The sequence below is a fragment of the Leiobunum rupestre genome, chromosome 4, assembly GCF_980474605.1.
Source record: "Leiobunum rupestre chromosome 4, qqLeiRupe1.1.hap1, whole genome shotgun sequence".
Taxonomy (NCBI): Eukaryota; Metazoa; Arthropoda; class Arachnida; order Opiliones; family Sclerosomatidae; genus Leiobunum; species Leiobunum rupestre.
This window is the reverse complement of record NC_143387.1, coordinates 42,999,848-43,023,138: the sequence shown is the minus strand read 5'-3', so window position 1 is coordinate 43,023,138 and position 23,291 is coordinate 42,999,848. Positions and strand designations below refer to the sequence as shown.

The 23,291-nt window shown below is 35.9% G+C and overlaps 1 protein-coding gene across 4 annotated transcripts; it reads left to right on the top strand.

Annotated features, from left to right (window-relative positions):
• Positions 1–356: 356 nt before the first annotated feature.
• LOC149947896 (scavenger receptor class B member 1-like) lies at positions 357–22,578 on the top strand. 4 transcript variants are annotated; one of them, XM_090172091.1, is made up of 15 exons: positions 357–1,014; positions 5,430–5,694; positions 13,148–13,308; positions 13,479–13,620; positions 13,693–13,896; positions 13,986–14,077; positions 14,407–14,456; positions 14,604–14,676; positions 14,922–15,100; positions 15,174–15,292; positions 16,419–16,492; positions 16,557–16,611; positions 16,959–17,114; positions 17,816–17,885; positions 17,981–18,114. In XM_090172091.1, the coding sequence occupies exons 2-15, from the start codon at positions 5,575–5,577 to the stop codon at positions 18,085–18,087; spliced, it is 1,602 nt and encodes a 533-aa protein (XP_090028217.1). In that variant the 5' UTR covers positions 357–1,014; positions 5,430–5,574; the 3' UTR covers positions 18,088–18,114. The 4 variants fall into 4 exon arrangements, with proteins under 4 accessions (XP_090028217.1, XP_090028215.1, XP_090028218.1 ...); XM_090172089.1 differs by lacking the exon at positions 17,981–18,114 and adding an exon at positions 18,726–22,578 and having other exon boundaries at positions 375–1,014; XM_090172090.1 differs by lacking the exons at positions 357–1,014; positions 17,981–18,114 and adding exons at positions 2,832–2,853; positions 18,726–22,578.
• Positions 22,579–23,291: the final 713 nt, after the last annotated feature.

Sequence of the window (23,291 nt, the reverse complement as noted above, 5' to 3'; positions counted from 1 at the left end):
ATAGTCTAAATACGGTATAACACGTGCTACGAAATGTCTTGAACGTAACTGGTGACCATTAGGCCTACCAGGAGCATTTGAAACTGGCAGAAATGCGAAATTAAGTTATTCATCACAAATATGCAACTTTACCAATTTTAATTAGTCCACATTAACTATATAATTTATTAATTATTAGTCCTAGATAACACAATTACAAAGTCGTTAATGAATAAGTTTCGACTTCAAGTTAAATTGTAAAGCGCGCCATTAGTGACGATAAAACTCCGAAAACTAAAATCACTAAGCGTAAAAACAAAATAGCGAGAAGAAAAACCAGTTTCGGACGCCTTTGTGAACGACCCCTCTAGTTGAATAACTTTAATCACGTGACACCCACTAAAGTTTGTGTACATTTTTTTTCTGGCTTCCTATTTAGCCGTCTGTACGCTGCCAACAGCTTCGGGGCAGCGTCGCTCGCTTCCAGTCGTCGAGCGCGCTACATATCTGCAACGGGAAGAGAGCGGGCACCATTTTAAGTGGACTCTCCCTTTATCTAAGATACAATTATCTACAATGTCAATTATGGCCAATAGAGAAAAAACGGTCTCCTTATCAAGCCACCCCTTATCAAGCCACCGTTCTTCCAGTTGACTTTTTCCTACGAAGCTTTTAGATTGGCATTGTAAACGAGTATAAGCACGCTAACGGAGGAAGCCAAGTCGAGAGTCGCTGTTGCTGCGAATGCCCGCCAAAACGCCCGACGAATTTTCCCCGAACACATATGTTCGGCGCGTGATGTGATACTCTCCGAAGCTGTATATATAATCCCCAACCCAGTAGCCGCGTGTTGCCAAGGCTCTCGACGCGAAAGTTTTTCAATCGCGCCCTTCGAATTTCTCACTCTTTACAAATAATGGAACCAGTAACTCGTTGTTATTAGACGTTTTGTATTTAGTTTCGTTTTTATTAATTGACGATCGTAGTGCGTGGAAAGTGATACGACGCGGTGTTGCCAGTATGGATGGCATTTGCGTAAGTAGTAATTGTTTCGTAATTTCTTACCAAATAAGGATACCGCTATTGTCTCGAAGTAAGATCTCTAGTTTATCCTTTCGCCTAAACCGAATAGCACCTAACCGCGTGTCAAATTTTCTTTTCGGTTATTGACAGCTGCATATTTCATTTCGTTGGCGAAAATAGACTTATCGGTTCCATATTTTTTATTCCCCAAACAAGCATTTTTCATCGCGTGTGTTTAGAATAAAATACAAGTGGGTCAAACTTTTTTTGCGATGTGTTGCTCCGTGGCTCTCTTCGGAAGATGGGAAAAGGGGAATTAAATTTTTGTCCTGTGCCTGGATGTTTTTTGGAACGTCGATACATCTACATACTTTTTTTTTTACTGAAGATAGAATAAAGCGATAGCATTCTATTCGACTCGAGCGCGTTGTATGGTTGTCGAAAAAATAGATGTAAAAGTATACTATATCCGTGTTAATAAAATGCTACTTGTACCCGCTAAATGGTAAAAGCGTAATTTAATGATATAGGTAATTTATGTTTAATTTATTGGAATTAAACATATATTCAAATTTAAATTTCGGATTTATAACCAAGACGGTACGTTGAAATAAAGGCCACCAATAAATTTCGGAAGTTTTGAGAGCGCGCCAAAAAATCTGACAACAGTATACGTGCTATGGCAAAACAAAATAAGATGATCTGTCTTGGTTCACTAGAGGTCATTCGGTCTACATTAGCACGGAGCATTCGTATCGCGAATTTTACCGCGTTAAATAGTTTAATAAGACAATTTGAAACTGTATCTGTATTTAATTCAAAAAAATGTTTTCCGATTCCCGGAAAATTTTATCAAAGGATACAATTATCGGAGAGGAGGTATTGGATTATTATTCTATGCCTATTTTTGTCTCCTGAAAATTATTTTCCTGACCCGCGACTCCGTTATTAAGGCTGTAATATAATACAAAGATAGATTATCTGGTTACAAATCTTCGTCAAAGTTGACTTCGATATATGCCTCTGACATTTAGCTATTTTTGTTCAGTGAACTTTTTAAATTTATTCCGCAAGGCCTTTTCTCCCTCGGAGAAACACGTTTAATACATATACTTGAAAACGCATTCTGTTTTAATTGCTACGTTCGCGATTACAATCGGGCTTAAAGGCCCAACTACCAGGCTTCCAGCCATACTGAATTTGTTTTTTACAACTTTGGTATTTTTTTATTAGTGTATTAATTGATCAAATTGGAATAATTTCGCGTACATCCTACTAAGCCTGAAGTTTCGCAACATGTTTATTTTCTAGTTGTTGATCCCCTCGCGGAAATTGCCCCCGGGGGAAAGACTAGTTCGCTTTCTCAGACAGACTATTAACAAAAGCAGACCCATTAGCTGTCTGGTGTATTGATAGCGCTTCTTGCTTAAGGGGTATTCCACACAGATGTATTAAATAATAAATTGCTTCAGACGCGTTCTATATCGTCGAAAATTCATTTTAGGGTTTTCTCAGGAGCATTGGCGTTATAACGCGTTTCATTATTTTCTCGTCACAGCGTTGTAATATTGCGCCTTTCGACAAAAAAAAACCGAACCAGAACGGATTTAATGTATAAATAGGCGAAATTGCTTGATAAAAATTCGTATTTTCAATTCTCACTCGCAATAACGAGAAAGGACCTTCGTCGATCGAAGGTCGCGGTACTTGTACCTCGCAGCCAACCCGAAGGATAAGATCCTTCGATAATGACAAAATGAGAATATCAAGTTTTAGGGAATAGATGCTTTTCTGGGGGCTCGCTTTCGAATTAGTCTCGTAGTCCGTCCATCCGTGCTCACCAAACGCGACGTAAGTTTCTACTTTTATATTATATTAAAGAAATTAATTAATTGGTGAAAGAGGAAACTTTGGCGTAACCAAGCTAGAAGTCCTCTAAGCAGATAGCGACAGGTACAAGTATTTATTACGTTAGTAGTCTTGCCTACAAGTATTTATTACGTTAGTAGTCTTGCCTACAAGTATTTATTACGTTAGTAGTCTTGCCTACAAGTATTTATTACGTTAGTAGTCTTGCCTACAAGTATTTATTACGTTAGTAGTCTTGCCTACAAGTATTTATTACGTTAGTAGTCTTGCCTACAAGTATTTATTACGTTAGTAGTCTTGCCTACAAGTATTTATTACGTTAGTAGTCTTGCCTACAAGTATTTATTACGTTGGTAGTCTTGCCTACAAGTATTTATTACGTTGGTAGTCTTGCCTACAAGTATTTATTACGTTAGTAGTCTTGCCTACAAGTATTTATTACCTTAGTAGTCTTGCCTACAAGTATTTATTACGTTAGTAGTCTTGCCTACAAGTATTTATTACGTTAGTAGTCTTGCCTACAAGTATTTATTACGTTAGTAGTCTTGCCAACAAGAGGGCCGAGGTTATTTTATAAAAAGAACTATTCGTAGTTTCGATAACGCTTGTTTTTGAAACTAAAAACATGCGGCGTCTGTTTAGAGGAAACCTAGCTCAGTCACGCCACTAGCGGCGAAAGTTTCGTCTTACAACAAATTTGAATGCAGTATAAAATTTAATTTTGGGTATATGGGAGACGAATTTTGTTTCAATTTGTAAACGCTTAATATCAGAAGCCAATAAATGTATCTCTGCTAGTGCTCGGATTTCGATTAATTTTTATCCATGAATAAAATAAGCTCGGTGATATTTAAATAATATTTATTTAAATAACCAATAGTTGAATAAAAATTGTAAAATGTTTAAATAATCGAAAGTGAATAAGCCTATTATTTAAACAAAACCAACAAATATTTAAATAAATACCACTTTTATTCAAATAAATGCTTGGTTGCGTAAAAAAAACATAATTAAATAAGTTAAAATGATATTATTTTTAACGTTTTTTAAATAAATCGGAAAATTTGTGGATAATGAATAAACAATTCCGATCACTAATATCTGCTATGGACGAACGGCCATACTGCTATACAGTCAATTATCTGCCACAGAAGGGCGTGGTGTTTCGCATTAATTCAATCTTGAAGGTCATGAATTTTAACTGTTTTGAAACTTTAAAAATACACAAACAAAAGTAAAAATGTCGGATAACGTTGTAGAGGTTAACGGTAATAGTTAGTGTAGGCAGCGGGGCCGAAGCCCCCATTGGGAAAAATCGATGGGGGCTCTGCCCCCATTGGTAAAGCCGCCTATGTTAAAGGCCATTTACTGTTAAGCAAGAAAGTGTTGCCAGCAGCATCATTCCAAGTTTATTAGGGAGCTTCGGCCCCCATTGGGAAAAAAAGGGATCGGCGCCACTGAGTGTAGGGATCTGTTGCCTCGCGTGGCATGAAGGGCTTGCCACCACCCGCCTAAACATTATACCCAGCCACTTTTTTAAAGGCATTATAAGTCGCTAGATGACTTGGGCCTAAGGTGGTGCTTTGGGTATTAGCCTAGCGGATTATTATTATTATTATTAGACAGAAAACTAAACTTTATTAGATATTATCTCTCTGTTGGTCTATTCTACTTTGTCGTGTCAGTGGCGTAAATAGCCCCCCCCCGAGAACTAGGGGCCCCCAAACGTTTATTATTAAAATCAGTGCTATTTAAAAGGGCCCCCGAGTTGTTTTTCGCGGGGGGGGGGGATTTCCTAGTTACGCCACTGTTTCGTGTAGTTTGTACTACTAACCGACTGTTGATCTCATTTGTATCGCTTTAACCGGTTTAATAGTGTATATATTTTTCTTAAATCATTAAGTTTCCTTTTTCAAAGTATAATGAACGAGTTCTTATTTAAATTACTATTAATTAATACTGCTTTAAAAATGTTAAATCCATGTTCCCTGCTTATTTTAAATGACTGTTGGGAAGGTCATTGTTATCGGAATCATCAGCGCTTCCGTATTGGTTGATATTCAGAAAGAAGCTCTTATTCGAGGCACGATTATGACGAAAATTTCAACAAAGATAAGATAAAAATAGACCAAAAATTTATCTTTCGTAACGAAATGATAGGATATAAATAATTTTTAGGTAAAGTATAGCGTTCACTGTTATTTTGCTCGCGCTAAACTGTCATTGCAGACTCTTTTTCGGAGTGAGGTGTACAATTAACTCTTTTTCTTAACATTACTCGACTGTTCGTGATTAATGGTTCCACATAATTAAGAAATATACGTTATCGATATGAATCTAAAAATATTCGTGGAACACTTCCAATTTATCGCTTGAGTCAGGCAGTTACACGCTTTGTACTGTCCTATCAGCTACTTGCCCTTAACCTTTAACAACCAATAAGCGATAGTTTGAAAGGAATTTCATGTCGCTAAGTCACTTCGAACTTATATATTAAAAAATTTACTAGTTATACCTTTTCTGTTCCCATATAATCTAATATTTTTTTCCCTTTTCAGATATAACTGGTCTGATACCTTGCGTAAATTAAGTGGCTATTAGCGTTGGGCATATCTTCATTCGCCCAGTTGTGAAATCGCAATCCGACGAAGTGTACAGCTCCTAAGTTTCGCAACCGCAACAAGTCCATGACACTCGTTGAACATGGGTATCTCCATATTAGCTAGGGTCGGAATCCTGATCGCCGCTGGACTCTTCTTCGCCGCATCAGGACTCATTTCTTTCTTGGTCTTTCCTCAAGTTCTCAAATGGCAAGTCGAACAGGTAGGAAAACTCCAATTCCTAGGATTTCCGCCCTACTCAAAAACCATGTGTATCGATACGATGTATGGTTGCGTCGCTATTTTGAATCACAAGCGATTTCAGAAATCAGAAAATGAGGTTGAGATTTCTGGCTTTTTACACTTATTTCGAGATTTTTTAAAAATATTTTTCTTTAGAATGTACGGAATTTTTACGAATGTTTTACATAGCGCTGTTAATTTCCTAGGAATATAGTAAAGCGTTAATGAAATGAATTTTTATTATATTGGTTACTACAAACTATAGATTATAGTAGAATTCGCGATGCAACTCTTAAGGTCCAGTGGGGGCAACTATAAATTAGCTTTTACAGCAACACGTCACCGGAAATGCACCGATCGATACATTTCAAGCGTCTCGTCTTCGTCTTGTTCAGAAACTTTGGTTGTAAATTTCAAAGCCTTAAGCTTGGTTTCCACTAGCGCGCGTCATAATGCTATTTTCTTTACGCGCGTAAAAACGTTTGAACGTTTAAAAGCTGAGAAACGCGTCGTTGCGCGCGCCAGTGGAAAACACGCTTTAAGCATGTTTTCCACTAGCGCGCGTCATAATGGCTGCGTTCAGTAAGAGTAATCGAACCTGCAGCGGTTCTGAAACGTTGCATATCGTTTGCAGCGTTACGTCAAGAGCTACTGAACGCTTTTCTGTATTCACGCAATCGGTTAAACGCCATTACTTTCCTTAACCTTGTGACGTCACGCTGCAAATAAACCGGCTCGCCCAGACGATTGAAATGGTTTCAATCGGTTGAGCAGCGTAACGGCATACCTGAAGTTTAAAAAATCGTACAGTATAAAACCGGTTTCTAAATCTTAAACCGTTGAATTTGTTGCAAGTTACTGAACGTACCCAAAGTTATTTTCTTTACACGCGTAAAAACGATTGAACGTTTCAAAGCTGAGAAACGCGTCGTTGCGCGCGCCAGTGGAAAACAAGCTTTAAGCATGTTTTCCACTAGCGCGCGTCATTATATTATTTTCTTTACGCGCGTTAAAACGATTGAAAGTTTCAAAGGTGAGAAACGCGTCGTTGCGCGCGCCAGTGGAAAACAAGCATAAAGGTTGGTTTTAACTAGCGCAAAACCGTCGTGACGGCGGGCGTGAACGCAAAAATTTTCTATTAGGCCTAACGAGGATTTCAAAAGTTAGCGCCCGCCGTCACGGCGGTTTTGCCTTAGTGTAAACCAGCCTTAACGGCAATTTTTCGCGTCGATGTTCACCGTCGTGGCGTTTTTGCATTAGTGAAAACCAGCCTTTAAGGTTGGTTTCCACCAACGCGCGTAAGAGCGCGTCATAATGTTAATTTTTTGTCGCACGTAAGAACATTTGCACGTTTCAAAGCTGAGTGTCGCTTTTTGACGCGTGCTGGTGGAAACCAAGCTTTACGCGTAACACTACGATAGTTCTCGAGGTACCAAAATGTTTTCGACCCGTCTAGTAACCGTAAAATCATCCATCTTATTAGCATTCTTGGTCAAGGTACTTCGCTTACGCTATGAAAGAGTTGACCGCGCGCGTTCCTATCTCGGCTTTTAGTACAGAAAGAGATATCGGTATCTAAAGTGTCATCAATCGGGGCTGTATTGGACCCGTGGTTTTGAATTCTTTTCCCACGATGCTTTGTTAAAAGCTTTGTTTTACTAATCTGATTGTTATCAAAACTCTTGGAGCACCTTTTCAGTATTTTTGGCATTCGATCCCAGGTTGTGGCACTGGGTGAAAACTCGGAACAACTCCTTCCGCGTTGAGTTTGCCAATTCTCTCCCCACTGGTTTAAGGGGTTTTCCCCCGAGCTCTTCGGTTTCCCCTTCCATAAAAACATGTTGAGGTTAACGGTAATAGTTAGTGTAGGGAGCTGTTGGCTCGCGTGCCTTGCAGGGCTAGCCACCACCCTCCTTCGCATTGTAACCCGGCCACCTGAATTAATGGCTTCAAAAGTCGCTTGATGACTTAGGCCTAAGGTGGTGCCTTAATATCCCAGGAACGGGCGAATAAAACGTTTTAGGGTAAAAAGATAACACTTTTAGTCCGCGAACTGGCGAAAAGAAACCACCTCATTGTTTTGTGATAAAACGAAACTATTCCGTGCGATTAAAGAAATCTTATAAATTTGTAAATTCCAAGCTAAAGATAATCTTTGTTTTTAAGTACACTCCTGGCGAGTTATCATGGTAAAATGTATGTTGTAGCCTCTCCAGAGTCCTTGGGAGTGGGATGCCATTCGCTTTTTACGACCGAGTAAGGAAGTGTCCTACATTGCACTTTCACGGTAACTTAATTAAAATCTACCGCATTGTGTACGAAATTAATTTGAATTCCGGAAATCATAAAAGAAAACTTGGTTCTCTAGCATGTACACTACTCGAGGACATAAGTTAAGTGGAACGTAAAGTGTAAATTAAATAGCTCACATGGCTCATATTTTTTATTCGAAAATAATATTTTACGGAATTTCTTAAAGCACTTGTCCAGTTATCGGTAGGGTTTCCATTTTAAATCAAGTAATTAAAAAATCATTGATTTAAGTATCATACTTCAATATTTTTATGAAAATTTACGAAAGTAGGTAGCAATTCCAATTGAGAGAAAATAAATTACAAGTAATAATTACATTTAATGAAGATAAATTTTCTTTACATTACTACTTTGCGCTAATTGTTAATCAATTTGTCCAGGAAAAAGGGTGTAAAATGTTTAAAATATTTTTTTAAACTAAAAAAACAGTTCCACAATTCATGCCTATTGCGGAATAGAACTTTGCTTTAAAATTTTTCGGCGTTTCCCCAGTTTGTCTTTTCCGGCAACGGATAATTTAGAAACCTATCCGTACATAAATTACGCGTAAAATCGAAAAGAAATATTCCTTTTACTTTTATTCAACGATTTTAATCATTTCAATTTAAATAGGCGCGTAAAAGAAAGCATCCGCTGTTATTTTTCATGGTCGCGCAGACATCATTGAAAAGCATTGTAATAATTTACCGAAACTCGGGGTTACGTCAAAATACAATATTTTCGCGTCTTGACGGCCTTGTTTTATTTTTTTGTAAATTTATCTCTTTATTTTTGCGTGTACGCTTCGTTGATTCCACCACGCAATCGCGACGACTTGTTCGCGTACGGTTGTGGTCCGAAAAAGGCCGTCGGCGCTGAGTTTGTTTCCGTTATCGGCATTGGCCCACTTTTTAGGCCAGCTAAGATGCGTACGTAATACTCAGAACGAAGAATTTGTCGGCAAGAAGTTACGAAAGCTCTTGCGTAATAATAATAATAATAATATTAAACAGAAATTGGCGCGGTGTTTTTACGCTCAAAGAGTTATTGACTGCGTAGCTCAACTATCAATTCAGTCTCGGTAAATTTATTATAGTGTATCCCCCTTAATTCGAATGGCATTGGCCCAACTTTCGTTTCGCGCGCTGTTCCGAGGGTCTTGATTTTTTTTCGCTGGCCCGTCCTCCTTTCAGAACGACACACGTCAAACTCGAGTTATATTTCATATAGTGTACGTGTAAAATGCTCTTTTGGGGTCAGACATTCAATTTAAAAGTATAATTTATTAGAAGTTAAGACAATTCGTCATTAATATTTTTATTAAAATTCCCAAAAAAGTCGTGTTTTTTTAAGCGGTTTTCACGTTGGGAAATATTTTAGTTATAACTAGAATGTATTGATTTATAGTGAGGGATAAATGATTATGTTGGGACTCACGCGCTAACAGAAAGCTCCACCTTCAGACGCGACTGAAGCGAACGCCTGTGACGTTTTGAACAAGAACATAATGTCCGCTGATATTAAATATTCTCTAAGTATAAATGAATACATTCTTAATAAGAAACTAAGAAATCTTAATATCGCCATGTAGTCTCCTGAAAATAACGTAAAATTTTTGTCGAAATAACGCGGCCAATGGCAGTGTTTTGATGACCAAGAGCCCAATAGTCTGCCACACTCCCGAAAACAATTATACTTATCATTTCATAAGAGCGGTTTTCTTTTCAAAATTATCTTTGGTTCGAGCGTTAAACTGTTTAATAGCTTCTAATTAGGTCTACGTGCTTTATAAAGATAAGGTCTTTCTTTTGGTTCACTGGACGAATAATTATTCGAGGTTGAGGCCCTTTTAACATTTCGAGCGAGGGTGGTTTTGAAATGCCACAGATGTAGACGAGGTTATTTGAATCGCTAATGTTAGTCCGCCGTTGAATGATTTAGATTTATTGGCAGAAATAACGATAATGCCAAACAAGTAGACGTAATACAAAGATCCCAGATAACCTCAGCTTAGAGGGCTTCCTTGTATAAGTTTTCCCTGATCATAACCCATTTCAATAAGGGCTTACGCTCCCCCCCTTTTTTTTGTAACTCACGTGGCCTAAAGTAACGTTAAATTTTCGTGGATAATAAGTCTTTAGCGAATGTAATATCAATTAAGAAAAACATTTATGTCGAATGCCTTAATTTTGGTTATTTCGAAAACCTTGAATTTCGTATCGGTTAACGCCCCCATGAAAGAGTCGAGGTCGTACTATTTTCGCGCACCCGAAGCTGTTCGTTGAAAACTAGTGTCTTACGCGGCATTGTTTCCTTGCGTGTGAACTTGTGAAGGCGGAATTTAACGTCGAATGTCACATTCTATTTTAAAGCGGACCATTCTTTGAGCCACGCGACACTGCCAAAGGCGTGTTATATCTCCGAGGACTTACAATCGTGACCATACTAAAAAACCATTCGTATCTATATAATATGTTCTTTTCCTGATCTTAAACAATTCGTACAAATCTTATTACACAAAAATTTACCAATTTTTATCACAATTTAAGTATCAACGCATTTTTCTACCTTTTCGCGATGCAACAACCATTTTTCACTGTTAACTTAACTGAACTAAATCTGAATTAGTGCTCGGATTTCGTTTAATTTTTATCCATGAATAAAATAAGCTCGGCGATATTTAAATATATTTTTTAAATAACCAATAGTTGAATAAAAATTGTAAAATGTTTAAATATTCGAAAGTGAATAAGCCTATTATTTAAATAAAAAAAACAATTATTTAAATAAATTCCACTTTTATTCAAATAAATGCTTGGTTGCGTAAAAAACATAATTAAATAAGTTAAAATGATATTCTTTTTACCAAAGTCTTTTAAATAAATCGACAAATTTGTGGATAATGAATAAACAATTCCGAGCACTAATCTGAATACAGTACGTGTATAGACAATTATGTTGCTGGGTTGTGAATAGATTTACATTCCACTCTGATATCCTAATAATTTATTAATTTAAATAACAATTTGTGTGGTTTCTGCCGCCCTCCTCAGTTCGTACTAATTTTAATACAATCCCCATCCATTGTCCATCGTTATAAGCATCATTTTGGTTTCTGTACAAAAAGCCGGGTATTGTATATTTCTATTGTTTACTCGCGTAATCGGCCAACCGCAGATTCAAAGATAAGTGAGCAAATTCTTCGTAACATATGGTATAAATATCCCTAATCTCCCCCCGCAGCATGCATGCGATGACGCGTAAAATGACTGTGAATGTGTTTGGTAATATTTATGACAACCGGAGAAGGTACAACGAATCCTCTCGGTACGCTTGCACTTAACCGGTGCGCGTGTACTCAAAACTAGGGGAGGAAAAGAAAGGGGGAGAAGTTCGTTCCTTTTATATATAGCTATCATGCAGGTTTTTTTCTCTTAAAAACGTTCGACGTAAACCTCCGGCGTTTTGTTCCATTAAAATTGAACTTCAGAATCGAATTTACGAGGAAAATTATTTTTTATTATCAGTTAAAATTAAACTTTAATTGAATTTATTTATTGACGATTTTAATGACTTAGTGTTGGAGTGATAATTGTTTTTTATGATTTCATTTAATCTTGTTTTCTTGTAGAATAGACGTTCATAATGTTTTAAATTATTCATCAAAGTAAGGACCTAGTGTTGGAGCGATAATTGTATTTTACCAATCTTTTTCATTCGCATTGCAAATTATACGTAAAAATAAAAAATGATTATATAGACATTTATGTTTTATAGCTTAAATTTGATACTAACTTACGTCGTTAGTGTAGTAACGGTAATTGTATTTCGTTACATTTATTACTTTGTATAATTGCCATTCATATTATTTATATGGGAAAATTAACATAAGGCAATTAGAGATAATTACCAATAGCAATTGGAAGGCATTAATATTTGAGGATAATTATACTTAACATTTTCTAACGCAAACAAATTCCTGAATGTGATTTTTTTTGCTCTTCAAACTTTGAATTCATAAAGTACAGCGTTACAGATTTACCTTGAAATCATCCTTACAATAATATTCTGAGATAACATTTACAAATTTGGTCCGTGGCTGTTGTACTACGTGTATTTTTCAAACGTAATAAAATTCCATCTAAATGTAAACCTGCACAGTTCATTTGTTTATATTTGGTGTCCTTTTACATAAAGTATCCAAGGCTTTTTTACATCTTTTGAAAGTGTTGACTTTGTTTGGATGATTCGAAAGTTGCGTGCCGCGGACTTCGGTTATTAAAAAATAATAATGTTCATGAATTTTTAACACTATCTTCTATAAATATTTTCTTATCTTTTGATTTGAGCTTCTGTATATTTAGTTCAGTATATAAAATTTTAATCCATACTTCGCTAGATCTTTAGTATCAATGTTTTTATTAAACGAATAGATGCCGAGCCCAATATGATGGTCCACCTCTGAAATATTACACTCAATTTAGAGGCTCTTGAGTCATCCATATCATTAGAAAGCGTAATAATATTTCTATTGAGTCTAGTCAAATGAATAACTGATGTGTATCTACTTTCAAGTCTATTCTTCTTCATCTTTGTTTGTATATTGTATAGTTTTGCATTTTATGGCGAAAAATGTTCAAATATATTAAATACGGAGTTTTTTTTTATTTTCCAAAAAAACTCCCAGTTTGGGGAAATAAATGTTTCCTGGACCAATGTGAAATATAATACACTAAAAATTATGTATAATAAATTCATGCGTACATTTAACAGGGATCCCAACAAACGGCACCACATAAGTGTCATGGCCAAACGCCAGCCGCTCCATACTAAAAGATAGTACCTATTTTCTTATATTTTAAGCCCGGTTGCACTTATGACGAGTTACTCTCAATTTTATTGGCCAAAACTGGCATTCAAACCGACTTAAACTGGGTTTTAAGCTCTATTGTAATCGTAGCTTAAATTGGTGGTCCACGATTACGTTTCGGCGAATTGAGCTACGAATGTTTTTACGAAATCAGAACGACAAATTAGTTGATAATTAAATGTTTCTTCATTTTTTTTTAAATATTCAAAATGTACCACGTAAGTGTCTTAAATAAAAACTAAGACTATTTGCGTTTTTCGATAATTTTCAGAAATTCGTTCTCAGTCCCGAAGCAGAAACGTACAAATACTGGAAAGAGGTTCCTGTTCCAATTTACGTTCGGTATTACTTTTTTAGTATAACGAATCCTCACGAAGTAATGGCTGGAACCCATAAACCTATTCTCGAAGAAAAGGGTCCGTATACTTACAGGTCTGTACGATTAAATTGATTTTTATCAGAACTTTTCGGCAGTTTATTTTCCTTAGAAATTAACTTTTAACCAAAATTAACTAAGAATTAATCATTATAGAATTATTAAAGTTGATATTTTATTACATCTTCAAGAGTTATCATTTATGAAAATAAAATAACTTACGCAGGGAAACCAGGGAAAAGGTGAACATAACTTGGAACGACAATGGCACAGTTTCCTACAGACAAATACGAAGTTGGTATTTCCAGCCACATTTAACTCCGGGAGGTCTTGATGACATAATTACGACTCTCAATGTCCCTATGGTGGTACGTGGTTAGAAACGAAAATCTATTAGTATTTGCGTATCAACAGTTGGTTTTCTATTCGGAATCATTTAGTCTTCCGCCAACCACGTCCGTTTTGAGGAAGAGTTTTTCCAAGAAGCCATAAATTCTATAATTGAAGAGTACAACTATACATTGTTCACTAACAAATCGGTACGGGAATTGCTATTCGATGGTTATTTGGATGACTTACTCGTGCTGGCCAAAGAAGCTGGAGACTTTGGTGTAGATCAGGATCACTTTGGCTGGTTTTATATGGTAAGTTCTGATTTTATCGTTTAAAGATTGTCATACAAGGTGATTCTTCAGTTGGTATATTTACGAACTCTTTCATTATTCTTTTACAGAAAAATGAAACTGATGATGGTTTATACACAGTTTTCACGGGAGAAAAAGGGATGGACAACTTTGGATTCATTGATTCTTGGAATGGAAATAAGTATGTATACTAAAATATTTTCGGACATGTCATTGAAAACGTTTACTCGGGATGTTAAGTAATTACGCCAAAGAAATTTTTATGGTTCAATATCACAACCATAACCGAAGATAGACTTATTGCGGAAATCCTTTATAATTAGTGTCGTACACCATCTTATACCCTGAGTAAACATTTCCATGAACATAAAGCTAGGTTTCAAAAGGTGCTTGAAAACAAAGTCACTCATTTTAATTTGGGTATGCTAGTATGCATATGAATCCCCAAGTTGAACTCTCTAATGGGCTATAGTTTTCCAAGTTGTTTTACTATATTCTGTTTCGTTTCAGGGAATTATCACACGTGTGGACTTCACCGTGTAACATGATAAATGGAACGAGTAAGTTATATTTTCTTAAAAATTTCACTTTCATTTAAGAAAGAAAGGTAATATTTTAATTATTGTAAGAAAACGTTGTAGTTTCGATTTGGTTTTTTTCTTCTCGAAAATCCTATCAAAACGATAAAACCTGTTATGTTTTTGTAGCCGGGGAAATGTGGCCTCCTTATACTAATGCTGATAGAGATGACCTTTTCATTTTCATTCCTGATGTTTGCAGGTAAGATCCTAACAGATTTGACAAAGTTGCACTCGCAGATTAAGTTAAATTTGGTAGAATATTAAGACTTTCTGATAATTTTCATAACTGGTTTCTGGACCCAATTTCCCATTGCCCTTGTAACTTATTTAAAATACATAGTATGCGTATAAGGGTTTAATCATCAAATATACTTCAAACATTTCATCAATTCTTGGCCACAGTGAAATGATTTCCGTAATTTAATTTGGCGTTTCTTTCGAAAGGTCCTTGTACATTAGCTACAACGACGACGTTAGCGTGAAGGGCATTAAGGCCAAAAGGTATTTGGGAGATCATACGCTTTTCGACAACGGACATTACAACCCGGATAATAAATGTTTCTGCACGGACAATGAGACCTGCCTGCCTTCGGGCGTACTCAATATTTCCGAATGCCAAAGAGGTGCGAAACACTGAAATCAAGTTTTTCGTTCGTTAGATTTATCTACTTTCATTATTTTTCGTTTATGGTATAGGAGCCCCAGCCTTGCTTTCGTATCCACATTTTCTCTTTGGCAACACTTCTTTGCTCAACGATTTCGAAGGGCTTCATCCAGACCCTGAGAAACATTCTTTCATAATGGATCTCGAACCGGTAAGGTTGCCCAATTTAATTAGAATAGAAAATTAAGCGAGGACTATTTGATATTTGTACTGTACCATTAAAAAGAGGGACCTCATGTTTAAAAGTTAAAAAGATCAACTTGGTCCTGACTTTATGAGGTTTTGGTACAGTTAAATGCACATATTTCGATGAACATAGCATGAGATTCTAGGTTTAAGTAACTTTCAGATTATGCCAGTTACTTGTTCATGTCCCAAGTACCAACTATTGGGTTATCCGATGTTGTTCACACCTTTACATCGGAAAATGCGTTTATATTCAATTTTGGTGGGTCAACAATTGTACTAGGGCCAACCTTGAGATCCTCCAATGGGATTATTCCTTTTTTATTATCGTGTAGTGCTATTCTCTCAGATATACTATATACTGTATGAAATTAGGTTTAGCCTGTCCAATTTAATTATAAATGCTATTTAGAGAAAAACAAAACGTGTTCGCTGCCATTTCAATAATAGGGATATGGGATACTTACTACCAGGCGACGGGTCAAAGGTTTCAAAGTTAGTTTCATCAGTTGAAATTAAATAGTTGGATACCGCAAAAAACTACACCGAAAAATCGATTGCATATCCGAAAAAGGGTACACATTTTTACTCTTCGTACTAATTATTCAAAATTTGTTATCCAAACTAATTGGCCTATAAAACCTGGAAAAGTCAGGGAATTTGAAAATGATTCCAAAATAAAGGTCAGGCAGGGAAAAGTCAAGGAATCTGAAAATGGTCCAAAAATTTAAGGGAATTTTAAAATTACCCCAAAAAATATCAATCAAAGATGTATTAAAAATACATTTATATTTTTCAAGATTTTACCTACAAAAATGGTCAGGGGAAATTTGGCAATTTGGTCAGGGAAAACTTGGAAATGTTAAGGAATTTAATAAGGGAAATTTTGTACGAACCCTGTGTATAGTCTGAACGCCCTTTAATTCCCCGAATATCGACTTGGCACTATGATAGATACGAACATGGATGGCATTACCCTATTGTCGTTTATAACAGTGATTCGCTGTTAAGTTTGGAACTAAATAAGCATTTATTGGAAATATTTTTTTTTATTTCCGTTCAATAGTGTAATTATCGCATTTTCTTTTCAGCATATGGGCATACCAGTGAACGTAGCTGCCCGTACGCAAGTAAATATAGTGGTCGAAAATATTCAAAATATAGAGTAAGTACTCCATTTAATATTTATTTCCCACCGTTTACAGTTTCTAATTGGTTACCTCGTTTAGACCGTTTGCCAGTTTAAACAAGCGGACAATATATCCAATTTTTTGGTCCAGTCAAGTGAGTGTTCCTCGTTTATAGTATCGTGAAATGTGGGCAATAAATCTTCGTTGCCAGTTCCTTGTAGGCGCCGGCTAATCCTGTTTTGAGATTATAAATTTCAAGTCCCAGAGCGCATATCTTTTCCATTTTAACAATTGTTTCAGTGAGCGAGTTTCAATTATCGGATCGCCACCTACCGGCTTTAAAAAATTTTATATCAAGGTGTTACTTTTTACGCGTCATCGGTTAATGAGAGATATCACGTCCTGACTGCGCTCGTTTCTGACATGATTGATACTAGTTTATTCGATGACGATTTTGTCCGCCGTTGATTGTTGAGAAAATCGTGTTTACTGTCTCTTTAGACGGCTGAAGTGGACGACGAGATGGCGAAACTGCTAATAATGGTCACCGAAGACGTTCCGCACTACGCCACCATCGGATCATTTCTTTTAGTCGCGATCGGAGGCGTCATACTTACATTCACCTTCATTTACGCCGTCAAAGCTTCGAAGCGAGAGGTGAGAAAATTTTCTCTATTCTACCCGGGAAGACCCAAGTTCGGAATCGAGCCAGTGTGAACTAACATTTACGTCATTGCAACTTGCATATTGATCTTAAAGATCGCCACGCTGCCCCAGCAGCTTTTGTAACTTACGTTATCCGAAAGTGTTTGTGGCATCACGTGCTAACGTAGCCGACAAAAGGTTGCTTCGTGTTCAAAACTAATACGTCTATTGTCATTTAAGCCGTAATAGTTAAGAATAAAGGGACCCTGGGTAAATGCTCCAATCTTACTGAAAACGACTCTAAGAATGCAGAAATTTAAAACTCTTGATTCCGCAATTCGCATATTTTAACCAACTATTCTATACATGTACTATTCTGACCTTATTTTTGCCTTTACTCTAACCTGTTGATCTTTTACATATAGATAGTATCGACAGAAATATGTGTTGCATATAATAGCACGATAGACACATTCCAACTGCATTTCATTATTTCGTTACCCCAACCAAACTTTCCCAAATATACCATAATAACTCGCTGTTAAATACCTCGAAATACCGATTTAAGAATATCAAGAGAAATTTCTTCCACGGTTTGAGCTTTATGCAGATATTTATGGACCGTTTAATATGGATGCGAACAAAAATGTCTATAGGCTTACGCTATTGTTCCCGTGTTAATTGATTATGTCACTGACGAGATACATTATTAGGCACGCCAAGGAAGATCACTTACTTCAGGATGCAATATATGTAGCAGTGTAAACGACTGTTGCATTAAGGGTGAGAATTTTCAATTATCGAAAATATATCTGTGCCTGATGTTATCATCCGCACGAATTAACCCCAATTTATCTTCTATGATTTTTGCTTCTCAGTAACCCTTCAGTTTTGTTTGGCTGTTTCCTTTTTATCAGTACTTACGAGCTTTCATAATCGGCACCTTATCATTTTTGAACATTCGCTAACGTTCATACTCGTATAGAATACATTGGATACAATGAGATTTTACCTCACGAGAAAATGCACCATAAGTTTTTCAATAATGTCAATTATCAATCATAATAAATTATCAAATATTATAATCTTTATAACACTATATTATGCGTTACCCTTAATTAAGACTCATTAGACATTATTTTACCTTGTAAATAGACCTACGCATATTTTAACCGATAATTCACACATTAATATACAATCACGCCATTCGACCTCCAAAACTCCCGCCCTAGCCACTCTTTAATCTTTAGTTTACTGAGTATTATTTGTTTATGGTATACAATAGAGGTATTAAACTCGTACAAAAGACGTGCAAGAAGAACATGCCTTTTTACGGGTAAACTAAACGTAGTAACCGTTCTCTCACTTTTTCGTACCGTCTTAATATCTACTATATTGCGTTTTCTTTTCAATTTGCAATCGCCAATAATCCAAGCTTTAGTTTTTCATTTCAACATTGCCTTTGAATCATTTTTCTTTCCGGAACAATCGTCAAAGGTTGTTAAAATGGTTATTTAATTGTAGTTAAAGCTTTATTAAATCAATGCGGTAGCAAGTAGCGCGACTATCGCGTCCATGAAGATTCAAATGAATAGTATTAAAATGTCAACTTTTGTGTTACAGAGAAGAAGCGTTCCCACATACAAAGCGGTGAGGGTTATAAACGCAACGACAAAGAATATCGAGTTGTGAAACCAACCATGGTGGCTTTTTCCGCCATCGACGCCGAGGAAAAGGAAGCCTTGTAACAGTGAAACAACGACAAGCAAGTCGCAAAAGACGGACAATTACTGTTACGGGTCCTCATTGTATAAAACCCAACGGCGAGTCTCCGTGGACAGTATTAATTACAAGGTTGTATCAAAGTATATCCAGCCAATAGCATCCGTACATATAAATTCAATACATTATATATAAAAAGAGTAAAACCTATAATTTAGTTTTAATAATCCTTAAATAATATGAGCGAAACAGTTTCGAAGCGGAGTTGTGACGGCACTCTTTCGAACAAAATTAATCTTGTTAAGTTTTTGGAAGTTTCTATACCCATCCAAGTGCGTGATTTTTTTACAACAGTATTTTTGTAATTAACGTTCCGTTGTAATGGTACAGTTTATCATATTTTCTCATTATGAAAATGAAAGCGCGTGCGCGAGACGTACTCCGCGCCATCGTGGAAAAGAAGTGTAAGTGCGCGGTGCCAGAGTGTCACGAAAATCCTCCACAAAGTGATTGGATGCGACTCTTATAGACTTTCTAATTTTTGAAATTTTCGCACCTCGTTTTAATTTACAAATTTTTCCGCTTTGGTGTTACAAATGATTTTTTTTTGCATAGTCCTTATTGCGTCTTTTGAGAATTCTATCGAACGTTTTGATAACTTTCGTGGTTTTTGAGAGAAGCGAGTTGTTGTAGATTTTTTCGCGAGTATATATGACCGAATTACGAAGAGCAGTTATGTCAATTTAAAAACCAATATAGCAGCCGTCATTTTTTTACGAAATGCTCAAGCTCTTGTGCCTTACCAATTGATTCGTGTGGTATTTTTTCTAAAAAACAAAACTTATTTTTATATAACTTAATTTTCGTATGGTGGTTTTACGAGCAAGCTTCCTCGTCGGCACTATCATTTCAAAATACGCGCTTTTTACTCTCAGCAGCTCATTTCAGTTTAATGCTTCTAACGGAAACACCAGTTTTCTGTTCTAAATTGGTGATCAGTTATCCGATCACGTGTTACTTTGAAAATTGGAGGAAATATCAGTACGTACAAAGATGGAAAAATCTGATAACTTAATTGGCGGTCAGAAGCACTACTTCAGTTATTTGATTTAATTTAGTCTATCCTGCTGGTGTGTTCGGATTGTAAAGATAATTGGTATGCAATACTGTCGCTTTAATACTGAAGAGTTTGTTTCTTCAAGCTCATAAAATTAGACAATGTTTTCGTTTAAAGGTTTAGCCATTCTTAAAACGATTTAAAAAAATATTATAAATGTTAATTAATTTGGTAATTACGTTATTAATATTATGATATGATGTATTATTTCACGTAAGGAAACTGCAATATTCAGAAGTTTGAAACTGATTCAGATTCTTCCTCTGTTCTGAGAATCTAGATCAGAATACGGTGTTACCCATGATAATTACACGAGCCATATCGTACGGGTTTTGTAGTAAGTTAGTACATATCTCGTAAAATGCAATTTATTTGAAGGACACGAAATACTTAATAATATACTGATGTATTGCTAAATTAAGCTAAAATAGAGTACGTAGTATTGAATCGCTTACACGTAGCTTTTCGCAGTCTTTACACCTGAATTTGTAGCATTTTCGTTTTGTTTAATCTTACGGGTATGTCCTAAAACGTGCAGGTAGGTTTTCTCGAGTCCATGACGAATATGTTAAAGTGCGCTATGTGCCTAATAGAAATATACAGAAAAATATTTATGCAAAATAATTACCATATATTATAGATCACTATCTCAATGTATATGTACAAAATATGTATATTAACAATTATCTAATCAGCTGAAATAGCACCAAAAGTGTTTTGCAATCGAAGTGATATTCATTTCGGCAGACTAAAATTAAGCAAAAAGTATCGAATTACCCGCAAACAAAACATATTTACAAAAGATGGCTATAAAATATATTTTATAACTATAAAATTAAAGGTGAGAATTTTTTTATAAATTTAGTTTCACGTTTAATACAGTTTGAGCATCACGCGTCTAAACGTGTACGTCTAATCTTCCACACTTTCACGTCATTATTTTTACACCTTCAAAATTGTGTAAATATTATCTAAAAAAAGTAATCAAATTGAAAAAAGGTTTAGTTAAATTTGTTGAAGAGTTACTTGTTCCAAAGTTACAGGGTCCTTTGAATATTAGTATAATCTGATTATTCTTGAGCTAAGATATTGAAGTTCGAGACGTTTTATATATCGAAAGCTACAACTGGCTTTCCAACTTCAAACAATTGTACAATTTAACAAATTGGTAATTGAAACCAACTGTAAAATTAGACTAATTGAAAATCGAGATCATATGGCAACTATACAGAAATATTCGATTTATCAAATCGTTCGTCTTAATAGACCGTTTCCATCTTAGTGTCACGCCTGCTTCCATGTTCAGTGGTTTAGCTACGATTTGATAGATGGTGTGGCAGAAGTGATTTAAAAAACTATCCCCGCTTTATGAACACCAATTGCGAAATTTTACCCGCTAGGACTGTGTGTAGGATCCTAGGGATCTCGCATTCGGAAAATTATCATACACTATATTAAAAACAAAGATAATAAAATCGTAAAATCATCCTGAAAATCTCTAAAACTGCGCGTGAGAATCAGTCCAAAAACTTCGAAATCAAAAATGAACTATAAATCAGGTTAATTAACGTGAAATTCTTGTTTTAAAATCTTAAAATCATTTTCGGATCTTGGAAAACACCGCAAGCGAGATTCAAAATTCCGTTTACCAAAATGTACAAGGTGTCCTACGGTGAACCGGTGGGATTAGCTTATCAGCCCGTTATTTTATTAACTTCCGTAATCTCGATTTTTCAGTGTTATAAGTTTGTTTCAAAGTACGAATTCCGTCGAGAGGCAAAAAAGTGGGAGGGAGACATGATCTGATTTAGATTAGTTTATTTTACGAGTTTCTCGAAGCTTTGCACTCTTGTCAATCTGTCAGGTTATTACCCCTTTATCCACTGAACAAAACCTTGAGAGATTTATTCAACAAAGCATTCCTTTATCTGAACAAAAGAGTTCTAAGTCAAATACCAAGGTTTTTTTTCTAATAAAGATTTTGCTCAATTGCCCACTGTGACTGAACCAGGCTCGCGCTCAAGACAATTGAATATAAGAGCTTATTAGAAGAAGAAAAAAAACTTGAAATTTATCTTGGGCGCAAAAAAGTTGAGGCTTTCCTCAAAACGTTTATTACATTATGTATTTGTCAAACTATTTCTCGCAAAGAAAAGCTAGGCTTACCAACAATTTATGAAACGCGAAATTAGTAATAAAATATCAAAATTAATAAAAAAATACGACTATAATTTGTTGCAAAATTGTTATATAGACATTGTGAAAGTACGTAGTGAAATTTGAAGAACAATGCGTGGTTTTGAAATATATTTTCTTTGTATCACCGAAAACAATATAAATTCTAAGTCAGTTTCTATAAGTGCCACAGGCAAAAAGTAAAAAGTAAAATAATTTTGGCGCTCACTATATGATTGTATTTAAAAAAGTGGCTTATCAAATAAGTTAAAATATACGCTTTTGTTAATATACTTTATTAATTTTCTGTTTTTTTTTGTACGAAAACAAACCACATTTTCTCAATATACGAGCGTCCATGTCCTGCAAAATTACATTCCACATTGAAAGTAGTTTTGTACTGTTGCTGATTTTTACTGGCTGCTATGTAATTGCTACGAGTACAAATGTTTTTTTTTAATTTGCCAAATAAATCAATCAAAAACTTTTCTTATTTTTATTTCGTCATTCACGAAAATATTTATACAATTCAGAAGACATTATGATTGCATATTACAAACCTTAAATTTAAAATAAGAGGGAAGGAGTGTCGAAGTGCTCGCCATTGCCACCATTCTGCATTCTCCAACGGACCAAAGCTATGAAAGTGCGAAACGCTATTTACTGGCAGCTAGGAGCAACAAACACAACACCCCACACAAGGAGTACGCAACCCGTCAAAAGTCTTGGATTTTCTTGTGTACATTTTTCATTGGCTAGACGCTTTAGCGCCTGCTGCCGTCGGAAGGGGAAAATTCGGAAATTGTCTCCCCCCCCCCCGCGCCCGTAAAACGTTCAGAGTAAAGGCTCGTGACGCTCGTCCAATGAAATTCGTACAAAACCCTTCGTTAGCGTGTTTAAAGGCTAGCTGCGTTCTCCTTGTGTTTGTTGCTCCTAGCTGGCAATGACTGGAACTTCTAAACTCTTAAGTACTATCTTTAATTTTCGCTCCATATTAATTGTAGCTGTTAAAGCGTATTAGACGGTCGTTGTTTAGAGAATAGATATTTTAGGCGCGCCTTAGAAAACGCGTAGGGACACCTTGTAGGGAAAACAGTCTACGTAAATAAGACTACAATCCTACACGTACACCCTACGCGTTTTCTAGCGCTGGCTTAACCTGCCTAATTACATTC